Source organism: Lepidochelys kempii, chromosome 1 (genome assembly GCF_965140285.1).
Source record: "Lepidochelys kempii isolate rLepKem1 chromosome 1, rLepKem1.hap1, whole genome shotgun sequence".
NCBI classification, from domain to species: domain Eukaryota; kingdom Metazoa; phylum Chordata; order Testudines; family Cheloniidae; genus Lepidochelys; species Lepidochelys kempii.
This window is the reverse complement of record NC_136380.1, coordinates 209,906,897-209,927,575: the sequence shown is the minus strand read 5'-3', so window position 1 is coordinate 209,927,575 and position 20,679 is coordinate 209,906,897. Positions and strand designations below refer to the sequence as shown.

The following is a 20,679-nucleotide window of genomic DNA, read 5'->3' as shown; positions in this document are numbered from 1 at the left end:
GTACAGGGTATTTTAGGGTTGGGGTTCTCTCAGTGTCTCCCACTGAAGCTGATCAACTTTGCATGAAAGTTGCACTGAAGAAGCAACAGGAACTTGAATCTGGGTCCCCCACATCAGTGCCCTAACTAGCAGGCTATAGAGTCATTTTTCACTCTCTGGCCCAATGAATGGATGTGCTCAAACCACTGCGTATGCGGCAGGGGGCACCTCTTCCCCCTCAGTTTTTTTGCTACAAAGGACTGCCTTGGTTCATGGCTGTGAATCTTGAGTGGAAGGAGGCATCCAACTCCCCTTGAGGGGATGGGACGTAGGCATTTCCTACTGATTAGCTTAGGCCTCTCCCTGATCAGCTTGGTGCCTTCCATGAATACCTTTCCCAGGCACTTAACTCTCCTTGTGAATTGTACAGGGAGCCTGGGTACCTAGCTCAGGGCTGTGGAGTCCACTGGGTGGCAAGGTGCCTAAATGTCAGCTATTGCAACACTTAATCTACATCCACTGTGTAGAATCATAGGACTGGAAGGGACCTCGAGAGGTCATCTAGTCCAGCCCCCTGCACTCTTGGCAAGACTAAGTATTATCTAGATCATTCCTGACAGGTGTTTGTCTACCCTGCTCTTAAAAATCTCCAATGATGGAGATTCCACAACCTCCCTAGGGAATTTATTCCAGTGCTTAACCACCCTGACAGCTAGGAAGTTTTTCCTGATGTCCAACCTAAACCTTCCTTGCTGCAATGTAAGCCCATTGCTTCTTGTCCTATCCTCAGAGGTTAAGAAAAACAATTTTTCTCCCTCCTCCTTGTAACAATCTTTTATGTACTTGAAAACTGTTATCATGTCCCCTCCCAGTCTTCTCTTTTCCAGACTAAACAAACCCAATTTTTTCATTCTTCCCTCATAGGTCATGTTTTCTAGACCTTTAATCTTTTTTGTTGCTCTCCTCTGGACTTTCTCCAATTTGTCCATATCTTTCCTGAAATGTGGCACCCAGAACTGGACACAATACTCCATTTAAGGCCTAATCAGCATGGAATAGATTGGAAGAGTTACTTCTTGTGCCTTCGCAAAAAGGAAAGGAGTACTTGTGGCACCTTAGAGACTAACCAATTTATTTGAGCATGAGCTTTCGTGAGCTACAGCTCACTTCATCGGATGCAGATGACATAAAAGACATAAAAGAATAAATGGACGCAAATCAGATGTCAAGAATTATAACATTCATAAACCAGTCGGAGAACACTTCAATCTCTCTGGTCACGCAATCACAGACATGAAGGTCGCTATCTCAAAACAAAAAAACTTCAAATCCAGACTCCAGCGAGAAACTGCTGAATTGGAATTCATTTGCAAATTGGATACTATTAATTTAGGCTTAAATAGAGACTGGGAGTGGCTAAGTCATTATGCAAGATAGCCTATTTCCTCTTGTTTTTTCCTACCCCCCCCCCAGATGTTCTGGTTTAACTTGGATTTAAACTTGGAGAGTGGTCAGTTTGGATGAGCTATTACCAGCAGGAGAGTGAGTTTGTGTGTATATGGGGGTGGGGGGGATGTGAGAAAACCTGGATTTGTGCTGGAAATGACCCACCTTAATTATGCACATTGTAGGGAGAATGGTCACTTTGGATGAGCTATTACCAGCAGGATAGTGAGTTTGTGTGTGTGGTTTTTGGGAGGGGGGTGAGGGGGTGAGAGAACCTGGATTTGTGCAGGAAATGGCCCAACTTGATTATCATGCACATTGTGTAAAGAGTTGTCACTTTGGATGGGCTATCACCAGCAGGAGAGTGAATTTGTGGGGGGGGGGGGGGTGGAGGGTGAGAAAACCTGGATTTGTGCTGGAAATGGCCCACCTGATGATCACTTTAGATAAGCTATTACCAGCAGGACAGTGGGGTGGGAGGAGGTATTTTTTCATATTCTCTGTGTATAAATAAAGTCTGCTGCAGTTTCCATGGCATGCATCCGATGAAGTGAGCTGTAGCTCACGAAAGCTCATGCTCAAATAAATTGGTTAGTCTCTAAGGTGCCACAAGTACTCCTTTTCTCTGGGAACAGTTTCCCAACCAGTTTTGCACCCACCTTATGGTAGCTCCATCTAGGTTGCATTTCCCTAGATGTAGATCTAGCCTATAGTTTTTAGGTAAGTGTATTGAATAAAACAAGAGAGGCTTTAGAATTGTTTTGTTGAAGTTCTTTCCTTCTGCTCTCTTATGCACTGTATTCAGACCACTATGTGCTGTGACTCTGTCTGATCTTATAAACTAGTTGGATTGAACCAGCTAAGTATTTGGATGGGAGACCACTAAGAAAACCTAAGTCAGTGGTTTTCAACCTTTTTTCATTTGTGCACCGCTACAAAATTTCAAATGGAGGTGCAGACCCCTTTGGAAATCTTTGACATAGTCTGTGCCCCCAACAGGGATCCACGGATCACTGGCTGAAAACCACTGTTCTATCGCAATGACAACCTTTCCCGGACTTCTTAAACATTGTCTGCGCTCTCCCCCGCAGGGGTCTGCGGGCCACAGGTTGAAAACCACTGCACTAGGCAAAGCAGGAATGGTGTCAGGCATTCATTATCATCATTCTGAATCCATATTGAACTAATTCCCCAGCCTAGTATTAGAAGTCAGTGTGCTTCTAGACATGCTGTTTTTAGATAAGGTGTAAAACAGACACCCTGACCACGTGTTGTTATTAAAGTCCCATGCCTCTTTACTGCTCAGGAGCACAAGTGTTTCCCCCCTTTGCCATGACCAAATTCCAAACTGAATATCTTACATTTTGCCTCCATGAAGTTTCAATTGAATTCAATTTTTGTCGTAATGTCCAATCTTAAATTGCTATGTAGTGTTGCTGTGCAAGGTTAAACATCTGCCACATCTCACCCCAGAACTGGCTATATTTCAGTAGTGGAAGAAGCAATTCACATACATACACATAGACCTTAGTGCCAAAGACTTTGCCCAGTCTATAGGCAGTATTTACACAAAAGTAATTGAATTTTGGTTGAGCAAGGATCGATTACGGAATTCAGCTTTGGGCCCATAGGGCCAGATTTTTTAAAGTATTGAGGTGCCTACAGAGGAAGACAGGTGCCTAGAGGAATTTTCAAAAGTGCCTAGGCATCTAATGCCCACTTATCTGTACTTCAGGCACCTAAACACTTTTAAAATTTAGCTCACAGTAAGTGAAGTGCTTTGGGAGGGAGGAGGAAAGGCACAACAAAAATATGAGATTTCATTATTTCAAAACCCTTTTTTGCCACATATAACTGTAGTCAGACAATCTTATAAAAATTTTGGTCACTTCCATTGCATTTGCTGTGATTCTAAGTAAAGTATATATGTATTATTTATTAAACATCCATTATTCGTTGCCTGAATAGATTTGTGTATTTGTGATTTGGCAGCATTGAGCACTATAACTTGCATTGTTCTTTCTCACTGTAAGCCACTAAATAATTCTTAACATTTACTTTCACTTATTCACCGTTCATTCTCTTTACACCACACACTTCCATGGCCTTGTATTACTTAGCTCTGTGGGGAGCAAGTCTACTGTCTTCACATGGTGCCCCCCATCAGTAGCAAAAAGCAAAGATAATGTAGATGGAATGCAAAATTGGAGCTTGAGTTCTTGTCATAAAAGCAAAAGACAAATACTTAACTCTGTAAAGCATTTGGGTTACAAATTGTATTAAAGATACTATACACAGTAAAGATGTGTTGTATTTGATAGCTAGCTACCGCTATACTACTGAAGCAGTAAGGCACCTCACTTATAACTGACTTAGGTAAAGGCTCCAGCATTGCAGATTTTTACCAGTTTCTTTTTGGCTTACCTTATACACTCCACTGATTCTGGCCTAGATTTTAAATCCTGGTCTTTGGCAGCCACTCCAAAATGAATGGGGAACAGTCCCCCAAGAATAATGTCTCCCTTCTTCTGCGCCCTTTGATTTGGTCCGTAGGCAGAGGTGTTCCAGGTAAACACCAAGAGAATCAAACAGCAACTATAAAAAGTCATCATTCCTTTTTTCATAAGTGCATTACAGGATGCAAAAGTAAAAAAGATGTAAGAAAATAAATGGATCTAGTAACGTCTGACAAGTATTTCCTCTCCCTAAGGCAGCACACTCTGGGTTGGGAGTGCATGCCTGCAGTACAATAAGCCACAAGATGGTAGAGTCAGGGCTGGTATTTCTCCTGCTATCTTCTCCATTGCACACTAGATCCTACAGTCCTTGGTTCTTCAGAACTGAAGTGTTATGTGGAGCCCATCTCTGAGACCTTCTGAAAAAGAATGAGATACAAAAAGTGACCAGCTACACAAAGAATTGTTATTTGCACTTTTGTGCGGTGCCTTTTATTCATGTATCGCTGGCTGCATTATGGCTACTCTATTTCAGTTTTCACAGGACAGCAAAGGTCACCACTCCTCCCAACATGTGGTATAGGCCTGGTTTTCATGGGTTTATCCTACTTCTTGGGCTACTGAAGAGTCCCAAAGTCATGATGGTGTTACACCACTGCACCTCCACACCACAATGCTACAACTATACATGGCAAGTATGTGACATGCAGCATAATGAAACATCAATGGAAATTCTGTATGCATAGCAGCACCAGTCCTAGCTAGACACATACCAGGTGCAAAATTTTACAGGGTCCCATGCGTTCAAGGGCGGCCCTGCTTTGTCAAATCCCCTTCCCAGGACACATCCGGCCCCTCCTCCACCCAACAGCCCATAACAACTCACTCCCACTTTGAAAGATGAATTTGGGGCCCCACCTCTTCTAGTTGCTGAGATGCTCCCTGCCCCACTTCTAATTTATGAAATCTGCATGACCATCCCCAACCCCTTAATAACAAGTACCCTGGACCCTCTCAGCTGCCAAATTCTCCCATCCCCCAGATGTGCTAAGTGGGTTACAGAAGTCTGCCTGACGTCTGTGAAGTCTGCCTGTCTTACTTCACAATGAGCCTTGCAAAATCTAGAGTCAGCCCTATATAAACAGTACATATAGTGGTTACTGGGGATCGGGGTGGAAGATTGCATCCCATTTGGGATAAGAGAGATGACATAAAGCAAGTAGAGAATGGGAAACCCTACTTAGGTAAAGTAAGAACCAACCTACACCTTGGCCCAAAACTCAGACCAAACGTATTTGATACTCAGAGAAATATGGTAAACTGTTTGGCTTGGGTTTTCCACCCCATTTTCACAGAGTCCTTACCACCTTCCTGTTTGGGCCAGATTCCTTTCCCTCCAGCAGAAAGAAGCTAACAAGAAAATCTTTTCTCATAAGCCTTCCCACCCAAAATGGCTTTGGAAACCTTGTAAAATCAGGATATTTCTCCAAGTTGAACCTCTGAGTCTTCTGAGGTTCACTGATCATACCATTCCTGGTTTAGTTACGAATCCTGCTTTGAGGACTGCATCCTGCTACATATTGTGTCTCATCTGTGTTCCGTAGATTTCCTTCTGTAACATAGTAACAGACCTGCTAAGTTAAGAGGTGGCTTCATCAGAGTCTGCACGTATGTACATGAGGAAAAGAAATCTGATAATGGAAGGCTCTTCAATCTAGCAAAAGTATATCAAGATGCAAGGTCTGGAAACTGAAGCTAGACAAATTCAGATTAGAAGCAAGGCGCACATTTTTAACAAGATAATCAACCACTGGAGCAACGTACCATGGATTGTGGTGGATTCTCCATCAATTAACATTTTAAAATGAAGATTGGATGTATTTCTAAAAGATGTAATCTAGTTCAAACAGGGATTAATTCAAGGAAGCTCTGTGGCTTGTGTTGTGCAGGAAGTCAGACTACATGATCACAGTGAACCTTGGGGCCCCACTGTGATCTATGAATCTGTAAGTGTCATGAACATTGTGTGAGACACATTTGGAAGTATTTCATGCATTCTCAATAAATTGCCTTTCTCAGGAAACAATAACAGACAGTGGAAGAACTGAGAGTAGAGCTCAGGGTCTCTAAGTTTGTTGTTCTGTACACAAAGACTTGAGGGAGAAACTCTCTTGTTATGCACATATACACTGAGACACACACATGTACACATATAGTCATACACGAAAACTCCTGTGCCCCCTGCACCTTTTTGTTTCTCACCCACTCCCACAAATGTTGCCAGATGGCCCTTCATTTGTCTTTGTTTTCATGTATTGCTTCATTTGGGTCTTCTGTGTCCCTGCACAGGATCTAAAAGCCAGGCCTAGTACCACAGGGAATCATGATACTATTGTGGGTTTGGGTTTTTTCCCTTTTGTCTTTTTCCTTAGTTTTTCCTCCCATTTCTCACCACCATGGCTAGGCCACAACTCTCTCCCTGATGGGAAAGGTATGTGATTCTGCCTTCTTAAAGCAGCTGCTGGTTGGAGTGGGGAGAGAGGGTTTCCTTTAGCCTCCTCACCAATGTTTATGGTCAGGTTGCCATGCTGTTCTCCCAAGCCCTAGGTCCCCAGGCGCTTGAGGTGACTGAAGTCACACCAGGAAACCTGCTGACCTCCTAGTGAAGAGGCTGGTACTAGACCTCCTCTACACCTATACCCTGATATGGGACTTGGAGCAAGTGCTTTTCTATCAGCAGGCATCTGATTTCCTAGGAACCTTGGGTCATTGTTAGTTAGAGCTGGTCAAAAACTTCCCACCAGAACTTTCCTGCAAAACATTTTGATTTTGTTGAATCAGAATGTCATAATTTTGTCAAAATGTTCCATGAAAAATTATCAAAACACTTTCAATAAGGTCAAAGTGCTTCATTTCAACTTCACTGCTTCCACTGTTACATTAAAATTGAAACAAAGCATTTCAACCTTGTCAAAATGAAACTATTTTGATTAACAATTTCACTAATTCTGAAATGACATTTTTCAGAATTTTAATTTCATAGGAAATGTCAAAATTTTGACTTTTTGTTGAAATGTTCCATTTCATTTTCGAGTTTGTTTTTACCTTTTGATTTTAAATAAAATTGAAGTTCAAAATTCAAAACAATCAATCATTTCACACTGAAAATCAAAACATTTCATTTTGACAAAACTTCCTCCAGCTCTAACGGTGGGGTCCTGGGAGATGAACTCCCAATGGTAAATTGGCCAGTATAGGCAACTGGAGGTGGCTAGAGCTTCTTTCTCACTCTGGCCTAATTCTCAGAAACTCTCCAAGTGGCAATTCTTCAACAAAAAACCTTCAAAAACAGACTCCAACGAGAAACTGCAGAACTGGAATTAATTTGCAAACTGGACACCATCAAATTAGGCCTGAATAAAGACTGGGAGTGGATGGGTCATTACAAAAACTAATTTCCCCCTACTGTTACTCACACCTTCTTGTCAACTGTTTGAAATGGGCCATCCTCATTAGCACTACAAAAGTGATTTTTCCTCCCTTGGTATTCTACTGTTAATTGAATTGTCTCGTTAGCACTGAACCCCCCCGCCCCCCCTTGGTAAGGCAACTCCCATCTTTTCATGTATTGTGTATATATACCTACTACTGTATTTTCCACTCCATGCATCTGATGAAGTGGGTTTTAGCCCACGAAAACCTATGCCTAAATAAATGTGTTAGTCTCTAAGGTGCCACAAGGACTCCTCATTGTTTTTGCTGATACAGACTAACACGGTTACCACTCTGAAACCTTCCTCCATCTAATGTGCAACAGCAAATCCCTGTGAATCTATAAAAAGACCATTGAGTCACATGGGCTGAGGAAAGAACACAACCCAGAACAGGGAAAGAATAGATTAAAGCGGGGTCGGCAAACTTTGGCACGTGGCCCCTCAGGGTAATCCACTGGCTGCCGTTTCCTGCAGCTCCCATTGGCTGGGAACAGCAACCCTTGATTAAAGAATATTTAGATATATTTGATGTATTCTAGTCAGCAGGGCCTGACAAAATTCAGATTAGGGTACTTAAGGAACTAGCTGAAGCAATTTCAGAACCATTAGCAATTATCTTGGAGAACTCCTGGAGGACAAGTCCGGTCCCAGAAGACTGGAAAAGGGCAAACATAGTTCCTACCTTTAAAAAGGGGAACAAAGTGGGCCCAGGGAATTATAAACCAATCATCTTACTTTCTGTACCTTACTTTTTGTTACAGATACCAGGACAAATTATGAAACAATCACTTTATAAACACCTGGAGGATAATAGGGTTATAAGGAACAGCCCATATAGATTTGTCAAGAACAAATCATGCCTAATTAACTTATTTCTTTCATAGAATCATAGAATCATAGAATATCAGGGTTGGAAGGGACCCCAGAAGGTCATCTAGTCCAACCCCCTGCTCAAAGCAGGACCAATTCCCAGTTAAATCATCCCAGCCAGGGCTTTGTCAAGCCTGACCTTAAAAACCTCTAAGGAAGGAGATTCTACCACCTCCCTAGGTAACGCATTCCAGTGTTTCACCACCCTCTTAGTGAAAAAGTCTTTCCTAATATCCAATCTAAACCTCCCCCACTGCAACTTGAGACCATTACTCCTCGTTCTGTCATCTGCTACCATTGAGAACAGTCTAGAGCCATCCTCTTTGGAACCCCCTTTCAGGTAGTTGAAAGCAGCTATCAAATCCCCCCTCATTCTTCTCTTCTGCAGACTAAACAATCCCAGCTCCCTCAGCCTCTCCTCATAACTCATGTGTTCCAGTCCCCTAATAATTTTTGTTGCCCTTCGCTGGACTCTCTCCAATTTATCCACATCCTTCTTGAAGTGTGGGGCCCAAAACTGGACACAGTACTCCAGATGAGGCCTCACCAATGTCGAATAGAGGGGAACGATCACGTCCCTCGATCTGCTCGCTATGCCCCTACTTATACATCCCAAAATGCCATTGGCCTTCTTGGCAACAAGGGCACACTGCTGACTCATATCCAGCTTCTCGTCCACTGTCACCCCTAGGTCCTTTTCTGCAGAACTGCTGCCTAGCCATTCGGTCCCTAGTCTGTAGCTGTGCATTGGGTTCTTTCGTCCTAAGTGCAGGACCCTGCACTTATCCTTATTGAACCTCATCAGATTCCTTTTGGCCCAATCTTCCAATTGGTCTAGGTCCTTCTGTATCCTATCCCTCCCCTCCAGCGTATCTACCACTCCTCCCAGTTTAGTATCATCCGCAAATTTGCTGAGAGTGCAATCCACACCATCCTCCAGATCATTTATGAAGATATTGAATAAAACCGGCCCCAGGACCGACCCTTGGGGCACTCCACTTGATACCGGCTGCCAACTAGACATGGAGCCATTGATCACTACCCGTTGAGCCCGACAATTTAGCCAGCTTTCTACCCACCTTATAGTGCATTCATCCAGCCCATACTTCCTTAACTTGCTGACAAGAATACTATGGGAGACCGTGTCAAAAGCTTTGCTAAAGTCAAGAAACAATACATCCACTGCTTTCCCTTCATCCACAGAACCAGTAATCTCATTATAAAAGGCGATTAGATTAGTCAGGCATGACCTTCCCTTGGTGAATCCATGCTGGCTGTTCCTGATCACTTTCCTCTCATGCAAGGCAACTCCTTGACAGGATTACTGGACTAGTGGATGGAAGGAACCAATAGACATGATATATCTTGATTTTAGAAAGGCTTTTTTACTCAGTCCCACATGACATTCTCATAGGCAAACTAGGGAAACATGGTCTACATGAAATTACTATAAGGTGGATGCACAACTGGTTGACAGATTGTATTCAAACAGCAGTTGTCAATGGTTTGCTGTCAAAAAGGGAGGGCATATCTAGTTTGGTGCTGCAGGGGTCTGTCCTGGGTCCAGTACCATTCAACATTTTCATTAATGACCTGGCTAATGGAGTGGAGAGTGTGCTTATAAAATTTGCAGATGATACGAAGATGAGAGGGGTTGCAAGCACTTTGAAGACAGGATTAGAATTCAAAATGATCTTGACAAATTGGAGACTTGGTCTGAAATCAACAAGATGAAATTTAACAAACTACTGCTCTTAGAAAGGGAAAATCAAGTGCAGAGATACAAAATGTAGAATAACTATCTACGCAATAGTACTGCTGAAAAGGATCTGGGGATTATAGGGGATCACAAATTAAATATGAGTCAACAATGGGATGCAATCCTGAAAAAGGCTAATATCTTTCTGGGGTATATTAAGAAAATGTCAGAAGTAAAATACTTGAAGCAACTGTCCTGCTCTACTCAGCAATAGTGAGGTCTCTGCTGGAATACTGCGTCTAGTTTGGAATGTTACACTTTAGGAAAGCTGTGGAAAAATGAGAGTCCAAAGGGGAGCAAAAAATGATCAATGGTTTAGAAAAACTGACCCAGGAAGAAATGTTAAATGAACTGAGCATGTTTAGTCTTGAGACAAGAAGACTGAGTGGGGACCCAATAACACTCTTCAAATATGTTGAGGACTGTTATAGATGGGGGTGATCAATTGTTTTCCATGTTCATTGAAGAGGGGATAAGAAGTAAATCACTTGATATGCAGCAATGGATGTTTAGGTTAGATATTAGGAAAAACTTTCCAACTATAAGGGTAGTTAAGCTCCGGAATAGCTTAACCTTCCAAGGGGTGTTGTGGAGTCCTTCTCAGAGGTTTTCAAGAACAGTTGGACAAAGACCTGCCAGGGATGGTCTGGGTAAACTTGGTCCTGCTTCAGTGCAGGGGGATGGAGTCTCGATTTCCCTTCCAGCCCTACATTTTTATGATTCTGTGTTCTGAGACATCCTGAGTCTAGACTTTCTCACTGTGTGGACTAGGTCACTGGGGAGCTGAGTACTCCCCCATTCATGCACAAAGATTGTGCTTGCACTGCTGCTTAAGAAAGAGCTTTTGTGCGCTAAGTTATTAATATTCTTCCTATGCATGCACTTTAAAGTCATAAGGAGGGTAATCTTGCTGCAGCAGAAGTCTATGATAGTAGTGACTCATCTCAACCAGACCTACTCTGTCCCAGACTGACTATATTTGACAACTTATTCCAACTGGTCTCATACCTCCAGCCTCCAACTAGGGATGGTCTTTGCCCTCACCCTTCTGGCACTTGGCTAGAAAAATGTGTCTTACTGGATGGATCATGTTTATCTTTTGGGAACACTGCTTCTGTCTGGCTTTGGGATCCACTTTGCAGGGTTCCTTTCAGTGGCATACAGTTCTGCAGATGCTTGTTTAAGCTCAACCAGACCCTGATCAAAACTGTCATCAGGAATGCCCTCTGTCCAACCAACTACTCCACTGCCATCAAGCCCTTCCAAAGAGGATGGATCTGGACCCTTCTCAGTGGTAGCAGACGACAGAACAAGGAGTTATGGTCTCCAGTTGCAGTGGGGGAGGTTTAGGTTGGATATTAGGAAAAACATTTTCACTAAGAGGGTGGTGAAGCACTGGAATGCATTAGGGAGATGGTAGAATCTCCTTCCTTTGAGGTTTTTAATGTCAGGCTTGATACAGCCCTGGCTGGGATGATTTAGTTGGGGATTGGTCCTGCTTTGAGCAGGGGGTTGGACTAGATGACCTCCTGAGGTCCCTTCCAACCCTGATATTCTATGATTCTCTCTCTTCTATCAACTGCTGATGAGGTTAGTGCTCAGAGACACAGCTGGTGCTGTCAGTGTATGCTGATGACATCATCACTAAACTGACACTAAACATCGACACTAAACTGGGAGGAGAGGTAGATACGCTGGAGGGCAGGGATAGGATACAGAGGGCCCTAGACAAATTGGAGGATTGGGCCAAAAGAAATCTGATGAGGTTCAACAAGGACAAGTGCAGAGTCCTGCACTTAGGAAGCAAGAATCCCATGCACCACTACAGACTAGGGACCGAATGGCTTGGCAGCAGTTCTGCAGAAAAGGACCTAGGGGTTACAGTGGACGAGAAGCTGGATATGAGTCAACAGTGTGCCCTTGTAGCCAAGAAGGCCAATGGCATTTTGGGATGTATAAGTAGGGGCATTGCCAGCAGATCGAGGGACGTGATCATTCCCCTCTATTCAACATTGGTGAGGCCTCATCTAGAGTACTGTTTCCAGTTTTGGGCCCCACACCAGAAGAAGGATGTGGAAAAATTGGAGAGAGTCCAGCGGAGGGCAACAAAAATGATTAGGGGACTGGAACACATGACTTACGAGGAGAGGCTGAGGGAACTGGGATTGTTTAGTCTACAGAAGAGAAGAATGAGGGGAGATTTGATAGCTGCTTTCAACTACCTGAAAGGGGGTTCCAAAGAGGATGGATCTAGACTATTCTCAGTGGTAGCGGATGACAGGACAAGGAGTAATGATCTCAAGTTGCAGTGGGGGAGATTTAAGTTGGATATTAGGAAAAACTTTTTCACTAGGAGAGTGGTGAAACACTGGAATGCGTTACCTAGGGAGGTGGTGGAATCTTCTTCCTTAGAAGTTTTTAAGGTCAGGTTTGACAAAGCCTTGGCTGGGATGATTTAATTGGGGATCGGTCCTGCTTTGAGCAGGGGTTGGACTAGATGACCTCCTGAGGTCCTTTCCAACCCTGATATTCTATGATTCTATGATCATTGCAACCAGGGACTCAGAAGATCTGGTGAAAATGAATACCCAGGCTAATCTCTAGAGCAGTATTTCTCACTCTTTGCAGGTTGGGGGCTCCTTGTTCAAAGTCAAACATTTTCACAATCCTTTACATTTATTATAAAAGTATGAGTAAAAACATGCATAAATTGTAACAATGAAAAGCATATAGCATTTGTGTGTGTTCTGAGAATTTGACAGGAAATACTTGAACAGATTTCCTTTGCTTTAAACTGTAATGAAATGTTCACTGCTTTGCAACTTCCCTGAATCACATTTCCTAACCTCCCTGGAGGTCAAAACATGGCTCCAGAAGAAAGTCCTGGACTACTCCTAGCAACCCTGGTCTGTGTTTGAAGGTCTTCTGTGGTCACTTAAGTTAAGAACTTTAGGCTTCTGCACAGCCCTGTCTTCTTGGCCTTCCAGATATCCCCCATTCTTCACCCAAGAGGGCTGCATCCTATCCAATCATTTTTCCTTCCAGCTCCACCCATGGAAAACCTTTACATGCTTAAACTCCATACCATCCACTCTCTCACCTTTGTGTCCTGCCCAGGCACCAAGTGGGATCCTCGGTGGGAGAGTGTATTCCCTAGCCTTGTTCTGCCACATGCCAGGGATGTGAGTTAGTAGCTCCTTCACGGAGGCATGAGCATGGGCATGTTGCTGGTGAACTTCACAAATTCCCCTGATACCTACCAGTATTGTGTGCATAGGGAAACTGTGGCCCATGCTTATCTTCCCTGCACCAGGCTGCAACCCTTTCCTGCGTTTTTAAAAACAATGCACATGGAACTCATTGCCACACGCTATCATTCAGACCAGGAGCATGACAAGATTTTTAAAAGGATTAGATTTAAATACAGATAATGAAAACATGAGAGAGTTAAAATATAAATTTCATGGCATAAGCCAAGTACAGATGTCCACTATGGGGTTTCTTGCATCTTCCTCTGATGATTCTGGAACTGGCCACTATCAGACACCGAACTAGATGTGACACTCATCTGAACTGGTATGTATCTAAATGAGGTGAATTATCCAAATAAAACACTTTTCCCTGAGGAAATAGATTGGAAGCCAGATTTACAAAGATATTTAGGTGCTTAAAGATGCAGATAGGTGCCTAGTGGGATTTACAGAAGCAGGGCAGGGACCTAACTCCCATTCAATTTCTTACACACTACTGAAAATCTCACTAGGCACCTACCTGAATCTTTAGATGCCTAAATGCCTGTGCAAAACTGGCCCTGAGATTCCCCAACTCACTTTATACAATCCACAAGAGTTATCAAATATTTTCAGTCACAGACATAGAGAGGGTTTATAAACACTGACGTGTAGATGCAAAGCTCTTGCTTCTTCCCAGCATACTGAATTAGCCAGCCCCTCCACCCTCTGTCATCTTTTGTTATCACAGATCTTCCTTGGGCTCTATTTTCCTTAATTTCATTAAGAATGTCGGTCTCTTCCATATTAATGACAACTTTTTCCAGTCAGTGGTTGAATTATCCACTAATGCATGCCTGAAGTCATCAAAATGTATTAAAGGATAGGGTGGAAATTGTGCTATTAGTACAAATAATTTTGTTCTTGTGGTTTCAACACACAAATTAAAAGATCAGATTACCAAGTGATTGAATTGAGCAGAAGGCTCTGTATCTATTTCTACTTCCGTTCTTTAGCAAATATTTGTTACAGTCTAAACTTTATTCCATAACAGAAAGTAAATATTTATATTGCAAGCTCTTCAAAATTGAGATCTCGTCTTTCTACATGTCTGCCTCATGCACACAGCTGGTTAAGATTTTTTTGTGAAGAATTAAAAAAAATCCTTAATGTTTTCAATTCAGATTTTTTGAAACAGTCTTATTCTTCATTTTCCATTTTTATCGAAGTATTTTTTCTGTTTTATAAACACAGACTCCAGGTTTTGGACTCCACAGGAAGCAAAAATAGAATGTCAGCCATTTTGCCTGAACTCCTGTGGAGGGAATTAAAGAGGTTTCAGGGAGAAAGGAAGATGGAGGGCAATGGAAGAGGGAGCTGAAGAAGATCCTGTGCAGGCAGACACAGAATCAGGGGAGGGAGCAGAGGGAAAAACAAAAGAAATCATAGCAGTGGCATGGATCTTTTACTCGGAAGGATCTAAAATTGTTAATAATGATGCAGAAAAGTTCAATAAATATTTTCTGTTCTCTACTTGGAAGATGCCGGTTGATGTTTTTACATCTTACCTAGAAGAGAAAGTATTGCATAATCAAACAGTAACTAGGCAGGATTTTAAACAGCAATCACTAAAGTTACACTGCTTAAAATCTGCAGAACCAGGTATTTTGTACCAAATTGTTTTAAAATAATTGGTTGAGGAGCTCTCAGAGCCACTGCTGTTGATTAGTGAACAAATCTCAGAATATTGGGGAAGTTCCAGAGGTATGGGGAAAAGCTAATATTGTGCCAATATTTAAAAACAGTAAACAGGATTGCCTGGAGAACTACAAGACAATTAGCTGATACAGATTGAAATCAGTAAAGAATAAAAGGATGATACAAAAACTAATGCCAATCAATGTGGTTTTGTGAAAATTAGGTTTTGTTTTATAAATGTGAAATAGATACTTGATGGGATTACAAGTTTAGCTGACAAAGTTAACATAATATATTCAGATTTCTGTAAGGCATTTGACTTGGTATCAGATGACATTTTATGACCCGTGTTATGCAGTAATTCAGACTAAATAATGATAATTGTCTCTCTAGTCTTAATAGATATGAATCTACAAGGGCCTGCTCCACAGTCTGACAGTGCTTCAATGAAGTGGCAGAGAAGCCTTAGTGGGTAACTCCCCACTGCTTCCAGAAACGTATGTAGCGGTGGTCTTAGGACATCAGTGTGCTTCAGAGCCATTTCTCACAGAGGCATATGAGGCTTGTGCCACTACTGTGGGCTCAGATGTCGCTACAGAAGCCGCCGATGACCTGTAGCCCACCAGCAGCACCAACCTCGGCCTCCAAAAGAGTCACAGCAGCAGTTGCTATCACCACCACCACCTGCAGTTGGTCGTTCTCCCAACAACAAAACCAGATGCTGCTGCCAAAGGGGAGGGCTCATTAAGTCACCTTTTCTTCTGCTCCCTCTGGCCTCTTCCTCTCTCTACTCCTCACAGCCACAATAAAGCCCCACCCCCACCCCACAGATCACATGTGCATGCAAGACTACACCAAGCTGACACAGGTCGCTAAGGATACATCTACACTACGAACTATAGGTGTAATTCCCAGCTCACATACAAGCCAGTGTGAGTATAAATAGTCGTGTAGCCACAGTAGCATGGTCAGTGGCAATATGGCTTAGCTGTGCCGAGTATGTACCCACTGGGTTTGCCATGCTGCTGCTGCCTTTGCTATAGCAGCTACCCTACTATTTATACTCACACTAGCTCTCTCAGTGAGCTAGCATAAGTATGTGTACATGAGCTGTAACTCACACCCCCTGCTCGTAATGTAGACGTAGCCAATGCCCCATTGCTTTAAAGAAGCTTATGGGCCTGGCCTGCCTGCAGCTACCTTTTACACATAGATATGGGGATTGCAAAGGCCAGGACTAACCCCCCAAAAAGTCCCAGAGGTTCTTGTGACCACTACAGGGCACTTGCAATCGCCTCTCGAGGACACATCCCTCTCCAAAAGGTCCCTGTGGCTCACCTAATGAGCCTTCCTTGGGGTGACAATCTTCCTTCTTCCACAAACACATTGCCTGCATACCAAGTCACACTGGCCCAGATCATCAGAGGTACTTAGGCATTGCTCTGCTCAGAACTGCCATGCCTAACCCCAAGGTGCACTGCCACCTAATGAAATCCTTAGCCCCAAGTCAGGTACCAGGCTTCCCTTATGATGCATGGGGAGAGTTAGGTGCCTAAGGAAGGGATCCTCAGAAGCCAGCAAGCTAAGCAGTCACCTGCCAAACCTCACCAGGACTGAAATACAGAGGAAGGGGGCAGTGAGAGGGGCTTAGGTGCCTAACTGAGGGGCCAAAGATGGGCACCTCCCTCCACTTAGGATCCTCAGCTATAAATGCTCTCCAGGAATTAGACACCTGAGCCAAATCAGCACATGCCCTATCAGGAGAAACCCAGACCTTTGGATGTGTTTCATGAAAAACCAGAGAAAGAGCTTCCAGGGTAACCAATAGCCTGCAGCTGAGAGCACTCACCTGAGCTACGAGAGGCACTGGTTCAAATCCCTACATGACCTGATTCAGAACAGGGACTTGCATCTGGGTCTCCCACATTCCTGACGAGTGTCCTAACGACTAGGTTATTGGGTATAATGGGGTGGCCTATTTCTCTCTCTCTGTGGTTTCATGAGACAGGGCATGGGCTACCTCAACAGCTGACCTAGATGAGGTGCCTTACTTCAGGGGAGGCTCCACAGCTGAGAATCTCAAGTGGAAGGAGGTGCCTATTTCTGGCCAGTCAGTCCAGTGCCTAAACCCCACAGCAATGGGAATTAGGTACTTAAATACCTTTGAAGATTTGGGCCCTAAGCCCTCCCTCTTTCCTTGGTAATTCCTATTGGCTAGCTTAGGCGGCTCATTGCTCAGATTGTTAGCTTCGGAGAATCATAGAATCATAGAATATCAGGGTTGGAAGGGACCTCAGAAGGTCATCTAGTCCAACCCCCTGCTCAAAGCAGGACCAATCCCCAACTAAATCATCCCAGCCAAGGCTTTGTCAAACCTGACCTTAAAAACTTCTAAGGAAGGAGATTCCACCACCTCCCTAGGTAACACATTCCAGTGTTTCACCACCCTCCGAGTGAAAAAGTTTTTCCTCATATCCAACCTAAACCTCCCCCACTGCAACTTGAGACCATTACTCCTTGTTGTGTCATCCACTACCACTGAGAACAGTCTAGATCCATCCTCTTTGGAACCCCCTTTCAGGTAGTTGAAAGCAGCTATCAAATCTCCCCTCATTCTTCTCTTCTGCGGACAAAACAATCCCAGTTCCCTCAGCCTCTCCTCATAAGTCATGTGTTCCAGTCCCCTAATCATTTTTGTTGCCCTCCGCTGGACGTTTTCCAATTTTTCCACATCCTTCTTGTAGTGTGGGGCCCAAAACTGGACACAGTACTCCAGATGAGGCCTCACCAATGTCGAATAGAGGGGAACGATCACGTCCCTCGATCTGCTGGCAATGCCCCTACATATACATCCCAAAATGCCATTGGCCTTCTTGGCAACAAGGGCTCACTGTTGACTCATATCCAGCTTCTCATCCACTGTAACCCCTAGGTCCTTTTCTGCAGAACTGCTGCCGAGCTATTCGGTCCCTAGTCTGTAGCGGTGCATGGGATTCTTCCATCCTAAGTGCAGGACTCTGCACTTGTCCTTGTTGAACCTCATCAGATTTCTTTTGGCCCAATCCTCTAATTTGTCTAACTCTTTCTAACTCTCCCCAGGCATCGTATGAGGAGCCTGCACAGCCTAACTTGGGGCTGAGAATTCTACTAGGTGGCAGGTGCCCTAGGAGTGGCAATGTCTTAATCCTTTTTAAGGGGGGAGGGATAGCTCAGTGGTTTGAGCATTGGCCTGCTAAACCCAGGGTTGTGAGCTCAATCCTTGAGGGGGCCATTTAGGAATCTGGGGCAGAAATTGGGGATTAGTCCTGCTTTGAGCAGGGGGTTGGACTCAATGACCTCCTGAGGTCCCTTCCAACCCTGATATTCCATGATTCTTATGTGGATCTAGCCCTAGTTTGTTTCTCAGTGTAATCAGTTCTACAAAAAACAGGCTACATACACAGCCCACATATCTAGCTAAGTCCTTAACTTTTCCGCAATATGTATTCTTGTAAATTTCCTTTTTAATATCTACTTTTGCATTTATTCAGCATACATACAAAAATATAAAATCATGAAAAGTTGCCAAGAAGAGGTAATTCTTATTTCTTTCACAATAATGCAGAAAAAGTTCCTAGTAAGCAAGGTCCTCTTTCCATACATACGTTAGTAAATCTAGATTGCATGTGCACTTAACAACTTGTTTCACATTCCCTGCTTATTTAAGTTCATCTGTCCTCCAAAAGCGCGGTCAAGTAATTTTGAGTCCATTCCTCCTCCACTGAAAAAAAACATAGTGAGAGGCACATATTGCTTCATTAGGAAGCTCTTTAATGACATGAAAATCAAACAGGAACTCTATATAAAGTGGGAAAAATTGCTAAGGGAGAGTACAGAGCATAGAAACAAAATCAGAAAGGCTAAGGCAGGCCCACCACCAGCATTTCCAGGCCCCGGGGCCAGGGCTGCCCCCTAGAGGGGTGTGAGACCCAAGGCAGAAATGACGAATCCATCACTTCTGGGACCAACTGCGCTGGCCAATTGCACCGTCCCACAGGGCCCCCAAAGCACAGGGCCTGGAGCAGTCGGCCGATTTGCCATACCCTAGGGAGGGCTCTGCCCAGGGCAGAACAGTCAATCAGTCCAGTGTCTGATAGTGGCAATGTTCCAGATTCATCAGAGGAAGATGCAAGAAACCCCATAGTGGACATCTGTACTTGGCTTATGCCATGAAATTTATATTTTAACTCTATCTCTTGTTCCCTAGGAAGGCCCGTCTGACATTTGGGCTGTGCTGGCTGGTGTCCAGCGAGCTGCTACCAGCTGCACTGCTGGTGCCCTGCTAGCTGCCGGCTGTGCCGCTGGGCGCGCTCTTCCGGCACAGCCAGAGCTTCCACATGCCCGCCCAGCTGCCTTCGCCGCTGCCGGTACCACCCCACACGCGCCTAGGAGCCCTTCAGTCCACCTGGGCGATTTAAAAGGTCCCGGGGTTTCCGGCTGCTGCAACCGCCACCCCCAAGCCCTTTTAAATCACCCAGGCCCCTAGGCAATTGCCCCCTTACCCCTCCTCCCCCCATCAGCAGACCTGGGCTAAGGTACAAAATTAGTTACACCTAGCAAGGGACATAAAAGGCAATAAGACAACATTCTTTAAATCTAGGAGCAAGAAAAAGATGAAGGAAAGTGTAGGCCCTCTTCTTAGTGGGCAAAGACAGCTAATAACTGATGACATCAAGAAAGCTGAGGTATTTGATACCTATTTTGTTTCACTAACTTTTTGCTTTAACTAAAAAGGTTAATGGTGACCAGATACTCAACACAATTAATGTTAACAAGAAGGGGGAAGGAAAACAAGCCAAAATAGGGAAAGAACAAATTAAAGAATATTTAGATAAGTTAGATGTATTCAGATCAGCAGGGCCTGATGAAATTCATCCTAAGGTACTTATGGAACTAGCTGAAGCAATCTCGGAACTGTCAGCAACTGTCTTTGAGAACTCCTGAAGGACAAATGAGGTACCAGAAGACTGGAGAAGGGCAAACATAGTACTATCGTTAAAAGGGGGCACAGAGAGGACTCAGGAAATTATAAACCAGTCAGCCTAACTTTGATACCTGGAAAGATACTGAAACAAATTATTAATCCATTTATAAGCACCTGGAGGATAATAGGATTATAAGGAACAGCCAACCTGGATGTGTCAAGAACAAAGCATGCTAAACCAACCTAATCTCACTCTTTGACAGGGTCACTGGCCTAGTGGATATGGGGAAACAGCAGACATGATATATCATGATTTTAGTAAGGCTTTTGACCACAGCCCCACATGACAGTCTCATAAGCAAACTATGGAAAAGCAGTTTAGATGAAATTACTATAAGGTACCGCCACAACTGGTTAAAAGACCACACTCAAAGGGCAGGTCTTCACTACCCGCCACTTTGGCGGGTAGTGATCGATCTATCGGGGATCAATTTATCACGTCTCATCTAGATGTGATAAATCGATCCCCGAACGTGCTTCCCATCAACTCTGGAACTCCAGCTCGTGAGAGGCGGAAGCAGAGTTAATGGGGGAGCAGCAGCATTCAACTCACCACCGTCCTAACGGCCAGGTAAGTCAACCTAAGATACACCAACTTCAGCGACAGTATTCACGTAACTGAAGTTGCGTATCTTAGGTCGACGCCCCCTTCCCTCCCCCCCCCCCCCAGTGTAGACCAGGGCAAAGAGTAGTTATCAATGGTTTGCAGTGAAAATGGGAGGGC

At 43.8% G+C, this 20,679-nt stretch overlaps 1 protein-coding gene across 1 annotated transcript in view; it reads right to left on the bottom strand.

Moving 5' to 3' along the window:
* Nucleotides 1-20,679, bottom strand: part of CASR (calcium sensing receptor) — a 175,211-nt gene that overhangs the window by 100,119 nt on the left and 54,413 nt on the right. Inside the window, exon 2 of the mRNA XM_073310598.2 lies at nucleotides 3,850-4,300. Coding sequence (XP_073166699.1) covers nucleotides 3,850-4,049 — 200 coding nt within the window. The 5' untranslated portion in view covers nucleotides 4,050-4,300. The remainder of the gene's footprint in view (nucleotides 1-3,849; nucleotides 4,301-20,679) is intronic.